General features: G+C 41.6%; 2 protein-coding genes across 6 annotated transcripts; both read right to left on the bottom strand.

The window, feature by feature from the left end:
* Positions 1 to 104: 104 nt before the first annotated feature.
* Positions 105 to 5,250, bottom strand: slc35e3 (solute carrier family 35 member E3). Its single transcript, XM_077544573.1, has 7 exons — positions 5,013 to 5,250; positions 3,902 to 4,341; positions 3,207 to 3,317; positions 1,658 to 1,816; positions 1,486 to 1,568; positions 1,047 to 1,131; positions 105 to 615 (listed from the first exon to the last, which is right to left on the bottom strand). Exons 2-7 carry the CDS (start codon positions 4,304 to 4,306, stop codon positions 475 to 477), a joined length of 984 nt encoding a protein of 327 aa, XP_077400699.1. The 5' UTR covers positions 4,307 to 4,341; positions 5,013 to 5,250; the 3' UTR covers positions 105 to 474.
* Positions 5,251 to 5,986: 736 nt separating this feature from the next.
* mdm2 (MDM2 proto-oncogene) lies at positions 5,987 to 13,496 on the bottom strand. Of its 5 annotated transcripts, XM_077544526.1 has the most exons (14): positions 13,345 to 13,496; positions 12,821 to 13,263; positions 12,488 to 12,579; positions 10,061 to 10,120; positions 9,867 to 9,941; positions 9,648 to 9,781; positions 9,503 to 9,555; positions 9,325 to 9,383; positions 8,174 to 8,261; positions 7,890 to 8,092; positions 7,651 to 7,809; positions 7,487 to 7,561; positions 7,288 to 7,408; positions 5,987 to 6,824 (listed from the first exon to the last, which is right to left on the bottom strand). In XM_077544526.1, coding segments are annotated over exons 2-14 (1,599 nt in total). In that variant the 5' UTR covers positions 12,822 to 13,263; positions 13,345 to 13,496; the 3' UTR covers positions 5,987 to 6,345. The 5 variants fall into 5 exon arrangements, with proteins under 5 accessions (XP_077400652.1, XP_077400651.1, XP_077400653.1 ...); XM_077544525.1 differs by having other exon boundaries at positions 12,488 to 13,263; positions 13,345 to 13,495; XM_077544527.1 differs by lacking the exons at positions 12,488 to 12,579; positions 12,821 to 13,263 and having other exon boundaries at positions 13,345 to 13,482.
* Between the last annotated feature and the right edge of the window lie 601 nt (positions 13,497 to 14,097).

The following is a 14,097-nucleotide window of genomic DNA, read 5'->3' as shown; positions in this document are numbered from 1 at the left end:
TTCCCCCAAAATGATGACGGTTGGAACACACAAGCTGATTGTACCTTTTGTTATCTGGTGGTGGAAGAGCAGTATATCGCTGGCATCAAAAGAATAGACTAGACTAGACTAGAATGCCTTTATTGTCATTGTACAACACGAATACAATCAAATTGGGAGTGCTGCTCCGTTGGTGCATAGTTTTTTTTTTAAGTAATAAAAGAATAGAACAGAATAAGAATAGAAATTAGATGATAAATGATAGGCATTATTTGTGATGTATTAAATACTCACCGCTTTTTCCAATTTGACCACTTGTCAAAGTCAATTTTATTTTTGTGAAACCCTTCATTACCATCAATTTCATTCTTCTGGAGCGCCATCGGATTTGTGCCACACAATTCATCTAGTCAGGATTCTAGTTTTTAATGACAAAAGTACCCATTACTGTTGTACCGGTATATAAAAAAAGATCTGTATAGAAAAAAAAATCCCTTATGGGATTTTCCGCATGCGATTGGCGGCGCACTGAGTTTGCGACATCTGAGCCAGACGACTCTTTCCCTCCTCTTGTTCGGACAGCTTAATGTAAGTGTACGACAAGAGTCCCACCAGCGTACAGACGATCCCCAAAGCCTGAGAGCAAAACAAGAACCACAATTGGTTGCAAGCAAATACAGCCATACTTTGAATGTAATTTGTTTCATAACTCAAATCCTTTTGATTACAAATACATTTTCCACATCGAAATGAATGGGAAAAAACATTGCTCCGTTCTAGCAAACAGACACTTTTTTTTTGCAATGTGTTTTCTCATCAGACAACTAGCAAGAGAAAATCCCAGAGCTAAAATCAAGTTCACCTAAACTTCTTAGTGGCTGGATGTTGTAAATTTTGGTGCCATCTAGTAGTCGACTGGCAACTCAACTCAGAAAATCGGCAATTAAAACAGAAGAATAGATCGACCGAGCGCTGTCATAACAAAGCACTCCTAAAATGGGGCACTTGAAGTCAAGGTACGATGGGTATGATTCCAAAACATTTCACGGCAGTGCAAGAAGTCTAACCTGGTTGAGTGACAGCGGGTCCTGGAAGATCAAATATCCTCCCACCAGAGTGATGCAGAATTTAAAATGGCCAAACATGTTGTAGCTGGAAAGTTGCTAGTCAAGGCAAACAAATGTGAACATGATTCGGAATGACATAAAACGTATGTATGCATTTATAGCACAGTAGGTTCCACCAAAAATGTATGAATAGGCGTAAACAAATAAAATATTTTATTCTTGTGTGTTTCCACTTACTTGGCCCCAAAAAAGATGCTTTTGATTCTGATTTCTGCATTTTTGCAAATCCAGTAAAGCGCTATATAAAAACGATGTATTTCTTGTCATTTCCGACTTGGCACCCAGCGTAGAAAGTAAGTACAATGCAGGCATGTCAGTTGTTACCAAAAACAGACAGCAGGTTGCAAATGATCCCCAGGCAACCCTGAATTAAGGATACGTAACCGCTGACGTGTTTCCAATGATCCAGTAGATGGACAGGTTGACCATGAACGCCACCACGCCGGAGAAAAACACCGTCATCTGTAAACGACAGGACGTCATGTGGCCACCTTTCAATGCAAAGTTCTGGCGTCGGCCATGAAAAGCAGCCCGTGTGAGTTGAAGCCAACCAGAGCAGGAAGGGACCACGGTCCAAATATTCCTTCGTCTCCTGTGAGAGGCTCAAAGAAGGGAATGATGGCCAGCAAGAAGCCCGACGAGAGAGGAGCCTGGTAATACAGGAGCTGCATGGAGTTCACTTGGAGCTCGTGCTGTTTGGCTCCGACCCACTGAAAGACAACACATGCGGCGAGACACCTTCATTATAATACTTGAAACAATCATATGCATACAAATAAAATAAAATAAAATAAAATAAAATAAAATAAAATAAAATAAAATAAAATAAAATAAAATAAAATAGTGCTGTTTTGCTCCGACCCACTGAAAGACAACACATGCGGTGAGACGGCTTCATTATACTTGAAACAATCATAAAATAAAATAAAATAAAATAAAATAAAATAAAATAAAATAAAATAAAATAAAATAAAATAAAATAAAATAAAATAAAATAAAATAAAATAGTGCTGTTTTGCTCCGACCCACTGAAAGACAACACATGCGGTGAGACGGCTTCATTATAATACTTGAAACAATCATAAAATAAAATAAAATAAAATAAAATAATAAAATTGTGCTGTTTTGCTCCGACCCACTGAAAGACAACACATGCGGTGAGACGGCTTCATTATACTTGAAACAATCATATGCATAAAATAAAATAAAATAATAATAAAATAATAATAAAATAAAATAAAATAAAATAAAATAAAATAAAATAAAATAGTGCTGTTTTGCTCCGACCCACTGAAAGACAACACATGCGGTGAGACGGCTTCATTATAATACTTGAAACAATCATAAAATAAAATAATAATAAAATAAAATAAAATAAAATAAAATAAAATAAAATAAAATAAAATAAAATAAAATAAAATAGTGCTGTTTTGCTCCGACCCACTGAAAGACAACACATGCGGTGAGACGGCTTCATTATACTTGAAACAATCATATGCATAAAATAAAATAAAATAATAATAAAATAATAATAAAATAAAATAAAATAAAATAAAATAAAATAAAATAAAATAAAATAAAATAGTGCTGTTTTGCTCCGACCCACTGAAAGACAACACATGCGGTGAGACGGCTTCATTATAATACTTGAAACAATCATAAAATAAAATAAAATAAAATAAAATAAAATAAAATAAAATAAAATAAAATAGTGCTGTTTTGCTCCGACCCACTGAAAGACAACACATGCGGTGAGACGGCTTCATTATAATACTTGAAACAATCATAAAATAAAATAAAATAAAATAAAATAAAATAAAATAAAATAAAATAAAATAAAATAAAATTAAAAACTGTTTTGTTAAGCTGGCAACGCGTTTGCTACAAATCATTTTGGAGCCGACATCATCAAGGCACTGGATGCAGATGACCTTGCCTGACTAAAAAAGTAACAAGCGCATTTTAATAAAATAAGGAGTACAAAGTGTCGATACCCATTTTCCAGTGTAGTAAATATGAATAAAAAGCGGTCAGAAAAAAAATACTGGTAGTCAAGAACCCTAAAAAAAAAAGCAACACAATAATAAATAATTCACTCACCACTTGGTAGAGCGACGTCACCAGAACACCCAAGGTGGCAAAAATGATGCCCAGCATTTTGAAGCGCACATCGTAGTACGAGTTCAATATCACACCAATTGTGATCGGCACCTACCGAGGATAGAAACAAAAAAACAAAGTAAGACAGCTGGCGTTGATCATCATTCAGTGCAAGCTTGACGTTCGACTTCCCAGCCTCACAAGTTTTTTCTCTCTCGCATGTGTAACAGTCAACAGTCAATTTTATTTATTTTCTTTTTTTATGTGAGCATAGTACTGCTAGGGGTACATGGTCTACACTCTACTGGTAACTAAAGAGTACCATGGTATAAGTATAGACCGATCAATGATACAAAGTATCGATGCCAAATAGCCAATTGTACTTTACACAAAAGTTCAATGAACACAAGACAGATACTTGTAAACAAAGACCGCTCTTCCTTTCTGAAGCGCATGATGATTTGCCAATGTGTCAAACTGCCCCAGTGTAGCGCCAACTACTGGTGAGGAAGACTTACTCCATGTCATCAGTGGCTGCGGTCTGGTATTGGCATCCTTCACGAGTACGGTACATACTTGGTATCTGTACTCACTTATCACTAACAAATGGTGCTTAAAAGTGGTGAAAGTTTTGTGTTCAAAGGTTCGATTTGAGATACGAATGTGTCAGTAAGCAAGTCAAGGTAAGAGCTGACCAGCGTGAGCTTAATCTTGTTGGAGAAGCTCTTCTTGTACCAGGCCGTCTGGATGAAGATAATGACGGGAGTAGTCATGACCTTGGCCAGCTGGTACGTGCCGATGGTGTTGTTCTGCAGTGACAAGTTGGTGAAGGCCACGAAGCCGCAGAAGCTCAGCGCCAACCACACGATCTTGCGCAGCGGCAGCCTCTTGGGGGAGAAAATGTCCATCATCTGGCACAGGAACAGGCCCAGCCAGGTGACCAAGAAGTGCACCAGGGTGAGCGTCATGTTGGGGAAGCCGTATTGCACGTAGATCCACTTGTTGATGAACACGATGCAGATGGACGACAGCAGGTTGGCCAGCATGCCGGCCATGATGCGCCAGTTGGCCGACAGGTCGAGAAGCTTTGCAGGAGCCATGACGCACTTTGGGTTTTCACAATGAGATATTCAAACTGTACGGAAAACACAGACAATTACGCAAGAGTACATTATTTGCAATTTTATTTTTCTGGTCTGCACTTGAAATTGATTTCCCTTTTGCAATATTCAAAAAATATCATTAAAATGGATACATTTGCATATATCCTGCTCAAATACATGAGTGAGGTGAGAAGTGCGGCAGCCAGCAGGATGCCTCATTTCAGGTTGCGTAGTCAAGCAGAAATGGCACTGTGCAACAGCTTAATTTAAGAAAAACTGTTTTATAAGAAAAAAACATGAAAAACTTTTTTAATAAACTTTTTTTGTTTTGTTTTCAACAATTAAGTTATTTTCTGAACTTCTAATAAGTCATACTTGACAGGCGCATTTTTTTCATTTATGGTCTGGCTTCTAAAAAATTCGGCACCCTGCTTGGCTGGTATATTTGTAAATCTGACTGATGTCAGCCATAAACCTTGCACAAGAAAATACACAGCTCGTGGATTATTCTCATAATATATTAACAATAATAATAACAAATAATAATAATAATAAGGCAGGACAGTGCCATTGGAAACGGTGATGTGGCCTCAAGTCAAGTGCTTATCAGAATGACTTCGAATTCAAATGTTGCTCTGTTGACAGGAGGACACGGAAGAATGAATTCTGCCACGCAGCCAGAATTTTTTAGATTTTTTTTTACCTGGGGTCTTCATCTTCTCGGGCTGCTGTCCCACTGCTTATCCGTGGATCTGACTGACGGCCGAACTTGACTAAAGTTACAGATCTTTTTGTCCGTGACGCTCAAACTTAAAAGCCCAGATCCGGCTCCACACGGCTTATTTTTGTAACTTTTGACGCCGCGGAACTCTACCACGGGGCTCGCTTAAAGTGGCCCTCAGGGATTGAATCCCTTGAAGAAAGACTGCTCTGTATTCCATTTCCGGATTTTTCTACTTTGCGTGGTATTTCATTGTGGTTTGCTAATACGTTTATGTTCATTACCGCCACCTGTCGGTATTTAGTGGGATTACTGCTGTTTTACAATCTTCCCTTTAAAAAACAAAAGTATGTCACTGCCCTTTAAACAGCTTCTCTCATAATTGATGGCACTTAATTTACCAAATGAACGAGTCCAAGTCCTAAAATAGATCAAATTTTCCACCCTAATGACTAATCACCAGTCGCTGAAGGCAGGCACAATGTTGCTGAAAAGAGGTTGTTTGAAACGGTCAAAATTTAAGACCCAACTTTAAAGTTTGAACATTTCACTAATTCCTTTGCGTGCCACTAGAGGGAGCACGTGTAGCACACTGACAATCACTAATCGGTCAATGTTTCCCAACATTGAGCACAAGGCACATATTTCACATCGGGAAAAAATGTCACGGCCCACCACTTAGCTAAACGATTTGCAAAAGGTGGATGTACAGGTTAATTAGTAGTAGAAATAATTTGATTGTTATGGTATGTGGCATTAATTAGAAAATGGTAATATTTTGTCAAAATAATTGACATTGGAAAACTTCCACAGCCCACCTATTGATCTCCCACGACACCGGTTGAGCATATTTTCTTAAATTCATTTGGGTTTTCACTTGGAAAGCACTTTTCTACCTACAAGCCACTCAGAGCGCTTTTTAAATGCACATTTGTAAATGATGAGCACAAGCACAATGTGAACAAAACCTTTTTATAAACTTCAAACAGCATAAGAAATCGCCAACAGAATACGCGGTTTAACTTTCTCCGAACAGAATACGCGGTTTACTCTTATTTAAATGTGTGCAGAAATAAATAACAAAAAAAGTTGCCACACAGGAACACAAATGCTTTTGGGGATCATAACTATGACTACTGCTGATCCTGACAGTGTGATTGCACTAAAACTCAAAAGACTGAAACATTCGAATGTTGAACGGTGGAGACGAACAAAACTGACAAGACGAGTGGCACAGCTCAGCTGAGGTAGGTGAACAGAGACACTTGTCGAGGTCGGAACGGGGGGGGGAGGGGAGAGAGGACGGACGTGCGTCCTAGCTGAGGTAGGTGAAGACCACGGCCTGGATGGGCAGCCGGCACACGGGACACAACTTCTTGTGCTTCTTCAGCTTGCGGGCGCACACGTAGCACGACATGAGGTGGCCCGTCTTGCCGTGGACGATGCAGCCGTTCTTGGGCCGCGACTGGCAGATGACGCACGGCTCCAGGCACGAGTCGGGCAGCCGCATCTCAGCAGACACGCTGCGCTCCAGCACGGGGGCGGAGGTGGAGGTGGCGGCGGGGGCGGAGGTGGAGGTGGCGGCGGCGGCGGCGACGGTCTCCTGTGAGCTGGCGACCGTTTCCTGGGAGTTGGTTGCGGACGACGGCTGCGAGTCGCACGCCCACGACTGCTCCTGTGAGGACGAGCTGCAGGACGAGGACGGCCGCGACGCCTCCTGCGAGTCGGGAGCCGGTGAGGTCTTAACTGTTTTGCCGTCCGGCACGTCCACACCGTCCTCGGCGTCGGAAACCTCTGGAAAACGGGGGACAAAAACACATGGATTAACAAATTTGCTCCCCAAAATGTATAAATACGTTCTATTTCAAATATCATCATGCTCCCAAAGACGTATTTATACGTTTGTTTATGCTAGCGCATACAGAAGGCTTTGATGTAGCTCTGAATTGAAGAGAATGGTTGAAGCAATGGTAGTTATTACATAAATAACCAACAGGTGGCAGCAGAGTATAAAAGATCAACCAGAAAAGAAAAAGAAAGATCAACCAGGGCCATGTTGCAAAAAGGCTCTTTTTCCCAGGGTTTTAAACATGACCACTGCAATCATCTATGGGTCCGAAATTAAATAGATGGTTTAAAGGCGGGGTTAAGAGTTTTAAACGAGGTAAGGTTTGAAAATGGGGTTTTACGGCTAGTATTTGGGTATCAAATCCAGGTAAGCCTCTTTTTTCATTCATCCCCTCCTCGTCGAACTTACCCGGCGGCTCGGCGGGCAAGGAGGCGGAGCGCAGCCAATCCTGGCGCAGACTCCAACAGCGCAGGCAGTTCCTCGGCAGAGGCGGGTTCAACTCGTCGCAGCCGTCACAGCGCCAGTAGTCCTGACAACACGCGCCAATTCCGTTGAGTCCCGTATTACAATCCTGCTGGCAAAATTGTCCGCTTCCTCTGGTACTCACCGCTTTAGTGATCTCCGTGTCTTCATCAAATGAGTCGTCGTCGTCGTCGTCGTCAAAGATAGTGAACTCGTACACCTGCCGGCAATGGGGGGAAAAAAAAACTCAAAAATGTGTAAAGTGCGTTTTGTTGGCGGGAATCCAACGTGTGTGCGTTTGGGTTCTACCTGATCGTCCGTGGACAAAGAGGCGTCGTCTTCATTGTAATCAGCCGATTTGACGGACTCCACCTCGAATTCCACGCTGAAGTTGTCGCTCTCAGAGTCGTCGTCGTCGTCGTCGTCATCATCATCGGCGGCGGCGGCCGTCACCGATGACGTGACGGACTACAAACACGCCAAGTCAAACATTCAGTAAATCCATAAAGCGGCGCGTGATGCAACAAGATGTCGCGTCTTGTACTCACGTTGCTCTGAGCCTCTGGCGATTGGCTGTTCTGTCTGTCCCGCCCACTTCCCAGTCCACCAATCACGCACCAGGACAGGCTGTCATCAAAAGTTAGGGAGTAGCTGTCCGAGCGGGCCCTCTTTGTGCCCTCGCCGCCACCGTCGTCCTCGTCCGCGTCGGACCCGTCATCTTTCTCGTTGCCCGCCAAGCCGTGGGAGGGGCCTGCAGGGCGGGGGCACGAGGTGGGGGTAAAGTCTGAACAGGAAGCCCAAAGCGGTGCTTTCCGGGGGATCGACGTCTCACCTGCTTCGTTGCTCCTGCCGCTCCGGGTACGCCTTCTGCGTCGTCGTCGTACGTTGGGAGATGAAGGGCTGCTTCCTGTTGCGCGCTCCTACACACGACAATTGCAAAAATATGTATACACACACTAACGCATTCAAAATGGTATACAGGGGGTCAACATAGGCGCTCAAAAAAAAAATGTTTTTATGATATTGTAATCGACACACTAATTGATGGCCCATGTGACTAACTGACAACCTATTACCCACTCCAAAAAAATTGCCTAGGCAGGTCTGTTATACTTGTTTGATTTTTTTTTTTTTTGCTTTTCCCTTCCTACCATTTAAAAAAAAAAAAAAAAAAAAATTTTTTGGGGGGGTGGAACATGATGGCATTTCAATTCATTTCAACGCAAATTTGTAAATTGAATTGAAAGGTATTGGAATCAGCCCGATACCTGCCTTAATTCAAAGCATCGCTGCTAGTGGCGGTGGCTGATACTAGTATGTGGCTTTTTATGATCAGGAACTAGAAACCAGAAGAATAGAAAATTGCCATTCATTTCAAGCAATTTGAAGGAAAAACGCTATATTGGGATTTATAGGTCTTTAACATTGTCAGCCCTTTTTTTTTTTTTTTTGTTATTGAATACTCGTACTGGTATCAGTCTGGAAAAAAAAAAAAGTGGTATTAACCCCTAGTCTCTACAGTGGTGCGCATGGTTTACTTAACTCTTTGACTGCCAGACGTTTTCAGAAAAGGGATGCCGTGGGTGCCAGCCGATTTAAGCATTTTGACTGATCTTTCAAGGCCCACAGAAAATTATGTGTTTGGACTATGGAAACACACATACTACCAAATGAAAGATTGGACTCTCATCTTTCATCAGGAAAAAAAAAGTTTGTTTCTACCTTATTCCGTTTTTCAGTAATCAACAATAGAAAATGGTTAGTTTCACCTCTGTTTTGAAACAAACGTCTTTTAACGTCTTTGGCACTCCGCCCTAGGATTTTATTAAACGTTATTTAACTTTTTTGGCAGTCAAAGAGTTACAGGTTTGAATTCATAACACCACCCAATAAAATGGGGAGTTCACTGTCTATTTTTGTAGACAAACTTTTTTTTTTTCTTTTTTTTTGTGACTGAAAATGGAAGTGGAGCTGGTGTCTGACCTGTGTGGGTTGCGTCTGGCTGCTGCTGCTGGCAGATTCGCCAAGGTTTTGTGTTGACTCTGAACCACACAGACACACATCATCATCATTATTATTATTATTATTAATATTATTAATGTTAGAGTGACAAGTACTGAAATGCAACCGCATTTGTGTCAACGCTCTCAGAGCGTCTTACCTTGGCTCCTTGACACCATCACCAAGTTCTTGGCGAGCATTTCAAAAAACACCCTGTCCCAAAAAAAAAAAAGAAAAAAAAAAGATGAAAGGTGAAGTTGAGTGCAAAAAAAAACGTTTGCCGCCGTTTTTGTCCTGCGCCTCACCGAGGTTCTTTCACAGAGAAGGTGTCGACTCCCAGGATGCGGCCCAGCGCGTCTTGCGCGCAGTGCACGATGTGCTGCTGCTTCTTGTCGTACAGCTGCTTCTGGATGATGTACTGGCCCAGGTAGAACATCACCTGAGCACGCCACAATCGTTAAGCTTGTTAGCAACTCGACACACGCTTGGCGTTTACTGGTCAGGTGGGGCCGCTGAGGTCGTACTTCCTTGAAGGTCAGGACGTCTTTGGTGGCGCCCGCCAGCTTGAGCAAAGTGGATAACTCCAATTTGGGCCGCACCTGAACACAAACGAGCCGCGGCCAGACGCTAAGTCACGACGCTCGATATGATCAGGGGTCAATATGGCGGGATGCGGTGTGTGTGTGTGCGGTGCAAATGGAATTGATGACATCCTCACCACTTTGTTGTCGTCAGAGGTGTCCATGTCGTGGTTCTTGTCAGTCGCCATGTAAACAATCTGCACGCAAACACACAAAACCAAACGTCAACGTAAGCCAAACTTTTCGGAGCGAGCTGCCAATCGATCACAACCATGGCTGCAGTTTAATGTCAGTGTTGTTTTTCAAAATGATTCCAACATCTACAAAGTCCAAAAGCACATTTGGAGAATAAAGTCCTATTTTTACAAGAATAACTGCGCCTTTACTAGATGTTGATTAGAACAGGAAAAATACTACTTCATTCGATTAGGACTTTTTATCCCTTCAAACTACATCTTTGTTCTTGTAACTAGAGAGAGCCTAATTGCTAATCAGAGAGAATTATCACTAACAATAAGATTTGGAGTCGATATCCATTTTCACTAAAAGGGAAACCAAACTGGCATTACTACACATTAACAGAAGGCCAGAGGTGTCGATTGAGAAGGAGTTCACGTTTAAACATCCCGTATTAAAAAAAGTGAGTCAAAACGTTGGACAGTGCCTTTAACTCTTTGACTGCCAGACGTTTTCAGAAAAGGGATGCCGTGGGTGCCAGCCGATTTTAAGCATTTTGACTGATCTTTCAAGGTCCACAGAAAATTATGTGTTTGGACTATGGAAACACACATACTACCAAATGAAAGATTGGACTCTCATCTTTCATCAGAAAAAAAAGTTTGTTTCTACCTTATTCCGTTTTTCAGTAATCAACAATAGAAAATGGTTAGTTTCACCTCTGTTTTGAAACAAACGTCTTTTAACGTCTTTGGCACTCCTCCATAGGATTTTACTAAACGTTATTTAACGTTTTTGGTAGTCAAAGAGTTAATATTTAAAATGAATGAACATTGAAAAATAAAAATTCTACACAGAGTTTTAAAGGCATAATCGGTTCTGGGCCAGGCTATGAACATTTCAGCTCACCCTCGTATAATCTTCCGACATCATTTTTCTCTCTCGAAGAACATGAATTTGTCATCAAATAACATTGCATTGTTTTATCCTCTCAAAAACCGGCAACTTTGTAATTAATTCCTCTTGGGCTACATGTTTAATTGCCATTAAGGTTATGAAGGATTCGCAAAAAAGGTTGACAACCCCTGCAAAAAAAAAAAAAAAAAACCTCCTCAGAATGGACTCAAAAGCATTCATGCCTGCGTAAAAAGCTTTTGGAAATTCGACAAATTCTTACCGTAATGTCTTGTCAGTGGTCCATGTGTGCAAGTGCAAAGAGTTTAAAGTGCCGAGTGAAGCGAGTGAGAGTTGAGGCAGCGGCAGCGGCTCGCTCTTATAGCGCTTCCAGGACATGTCAGGACTAGACTGGAGCTGGACTACACTCTGTCAAAACCAAGCGGGCCTATCAGGGCCAGGCCGGCTGACTCAGCGGCACGCCACTGACTGAAACAGCTGATTGCATTACACACACACAAATAAACACAGACAGACATGCCGGGACTAGTCCAATCAAATGACTCAACAATAACCCAAAGTACTCGAACCAGGGCCTGACTGCATTAAGTGCGGACATCCACAACTACCCACAGTAGGGTGAAAATGCGCTTTCTCATTTTGAATACTTGTTGTTTTTTCAACATTCAGTATTCCTTTCCACTTGCTCTTACTCTCTCTGTTGTCAAATGAGACTACCCTATCACTTTTGAGTCTTGAAACTCAGTTAACGCTTACTATAAATCCGACAGCATAAAGTGAATTCAATTGTGCGTGCAAACGCCAAATATTATTGAGGGGAAAAGCACACAAGTCTGCCGGCTGAAGTTTAGCAAAACGCCAGATGCACGGATTGAACCTTCAAACAACAACGCTCACAGGGACAGTTTGCCAAGCTCATCTGTCTGTTTTTATATAAGGGGGGGGGTTAGGCCCTAGGGCCTTCCATTTGCTACTTCGGACACTTGTACTTCTTTTCCTTTGGGCTTTTCCCTTCAGCGGTCGCTACAGCCAATCAGTTGCCTCCATCAAGCGATGTCCTCTGCTACCTTCATGTCCTCTTTAACTACATCCATACACCTCCTCGAGATCCATCCTTCTTCCGCCAATATACTGACTCTCTCTCCTCTGGACATGTCCAAACCATCTCAGTCTGGCCTCTCTGACTTGATCTCCAACATGTGCCGTACCTCTGATGTACTCATTCCTGATTCTATCCATCCTGGTCACTCCCAAAGAGAACGCCAGCATCTCCAGCTCTCTTCTATCACACCTGACACTTTTCTCCAGCCGTTCCAGCCTGCCTGCACACGCTTCTTCATTTAAATTTCCACACTCGCCATTGCTCTGGACTGTTGACCCTAAATACTCCTCCACCTTCTTGGTCTCTTCTTCCTGTAGCCTCACTCTTGTTTCCCATTCACACACAGATACTCTGTCTTGATAGGACTAACCTTCATTCCCCTCCTTTCCAGGGCAAACCTCCACGCCTTTAGCATCTCCTCCACCTGTTCCACTTTGAACTCCTCATACATGCCCTGCACCACTGGAACATACATACATACATTTCTAAACTTTCTCCAGTTCTACAAAGACACAATGCAGCTCCTTCTGACCTTCTCTATCAACATCCTCAAAGCAATTAGTAGTTTAAAAAAAAGTATTAGTCAAAGTAAATAAATAAATAAAGAAGGAAAATACAAGAAAGAAGAATAATGATAATAACAGCAGTATGAAATTCATTATTAAAGCAATTTCAAACAAAAGTTTTGATGGCAAACGTATACTCGAATATGACGTCACCAGCGTGGGGCGGAATATGCCCGGACTTGTCCCTCGCGCGCGAGTGGCGTTGATTAGGCTTCAAGCTGATTTTGCCTCAACGCTTCTTTGCAGGAGCGCCAACAACACATTAATGTCGCATAAAAGGGCATAAAGCATTTACAAAGCACAACGTTTTGCTTGTTAATCTTCTCTAGCACCAACACAAACGTCCAAACTTGACTTCGTCTTTGAATTCAAACCGATTTGCAGCACGTTGAGCGTGCACTATTGTGTCGAAACTTGACTTTATCCTTAAAGTGACGCCGCTTTACAACACGTAGTGCGTGTTGGTAACTCGACATGAACATATAGTGTAACTAACGTCCACAAAAAAACGACACACACAAAAAAGCCAAACGAAAAATTCTTCCCTCTACTCGGCCAGGAAAGTCCGAGGCTCTGCGGCCTGTAAAAACAGAATCATTCACACTCACCGCTGGCGAACTTTATGGGATTATAATGGCGTCAAGTGTCGTTATTAACGTACCCGTTTCGTCCAGTGGACGATTTGAAGTCCAATGTAAGATTTTAGTCAGCAATTAATTGCACACTTGAAATTTCCGCTCGTCGTCTCGAAGTGCTCCGTCCACGTGATAGCGCCTCCACAGGTTAAGCACTGACTATGTATCCATGTAAAAGTTTATATACTGTACACCTACAAGTAATTAATTGCACTTGAATTAATTTCACGTTTCTAATTTACTTTTAACAGCGTATTCCTTTTCAAATAGACATTTAAAATTGATTTGGAATAAAAAAATAAATAAAAAATCGACTATTAGGTGAGACGTAATCAGGCATTCGAAATTTCTAGAATCACTGATTACATCATGGCCTCGAAGATTTGTTTAGTGCAATTTTGCATTTTATTTTTTTGATTTACAGGAGTGTACCCATTATGAAATGTGAGAAACTGTTAATACATGCCTGAGAAAGGGGTATGAAGTGTGTGGTGTTTTACAGCCTTAAATCATACAGAATGTAACAAAAAGAAATTAAATAAATAAGGCTGACTACATCGCCGCTTTCACATATTGCTTCTTTTTTTTTAACATTACATAACCCCAGCAAAAAATTTGGGAATTGGGATTTATTTTTGTCTTATATTACCAGCCAATCGCTTGAGTGTTAAGAAGCAAGCTAAGATAACAACAGCTTACTTTCTTTTTCTTCTTACCTACTTTAATTTTCCCATGTAACAAAGAACATGTATAGTCCCCCAAGAATATATATATATATA

Source organism: Vanacampus margaritifer, chromosome 15, assembly GCF_051991255.1.
Source record: "Vanacampus margaritifer isolate UIUO_Vmar chromosome 15, RoL_Vmar_1.0, whole genome shotgun sequence".
Lineage (NCBI taxonomy): Eukaryota > Metazoa > Chordata > Actinopteri > Syngnathiformes > Syngnathidae > Vanacampus > Vanacampus margaritifer.
Note: the sequence above shows the minus strand (reverse complement) of the source record. Positions and strands in the feature narration are given on the sequence as shown.

Excerpts from the sequence above, each read along its gene's own strand:
- mdm2 (XM_077544525.1), bottom strand. The coding sequence starts at position 12,592 with ATGTATGTTCCAGTGGTGCAGGGCATGTATGAGGAGTTCAAAGTGGAA. Across the intron at positions 8,262-9,324 it reads GCCAGACGCAACCCACACAG|GAGCGCGCAACAGGAAGCAG; the intron begins GTCAGACACCAG and ends TGTCGTGTGTAG. Across the intron at positions 7,409-7,486 it reads ACACGGAGATCACTAAAGCG|GACTACTGGCGCTGTGACGG; the intron begins GTGAGTACCAGA and ends GCGTGTTGTCAG.
- slc35e3 (XM_077544573.1), bottom strand. The coding sequence starts at position 4,306 with ATGGCTCCTGCAAAGCTTCTCGACCTGTCGGCCAACTGGCGCATCATG. Across the intron at positions 3,318-3,901 it reads ACAAGATTAAGCTCACGCTG|GTGCCGATCACAATTGGTGT; the intron begins GTCAGCTCTTAC and ends TATCCTCGGTAG. Across the intron at positions 1,132-1,485 it reads GGAAACACGTCAGCGGTTAC|CTACAACATGTTTGGCCATT; the intron begins GTATCCTTAATT and ends GCAACTTTCCAG.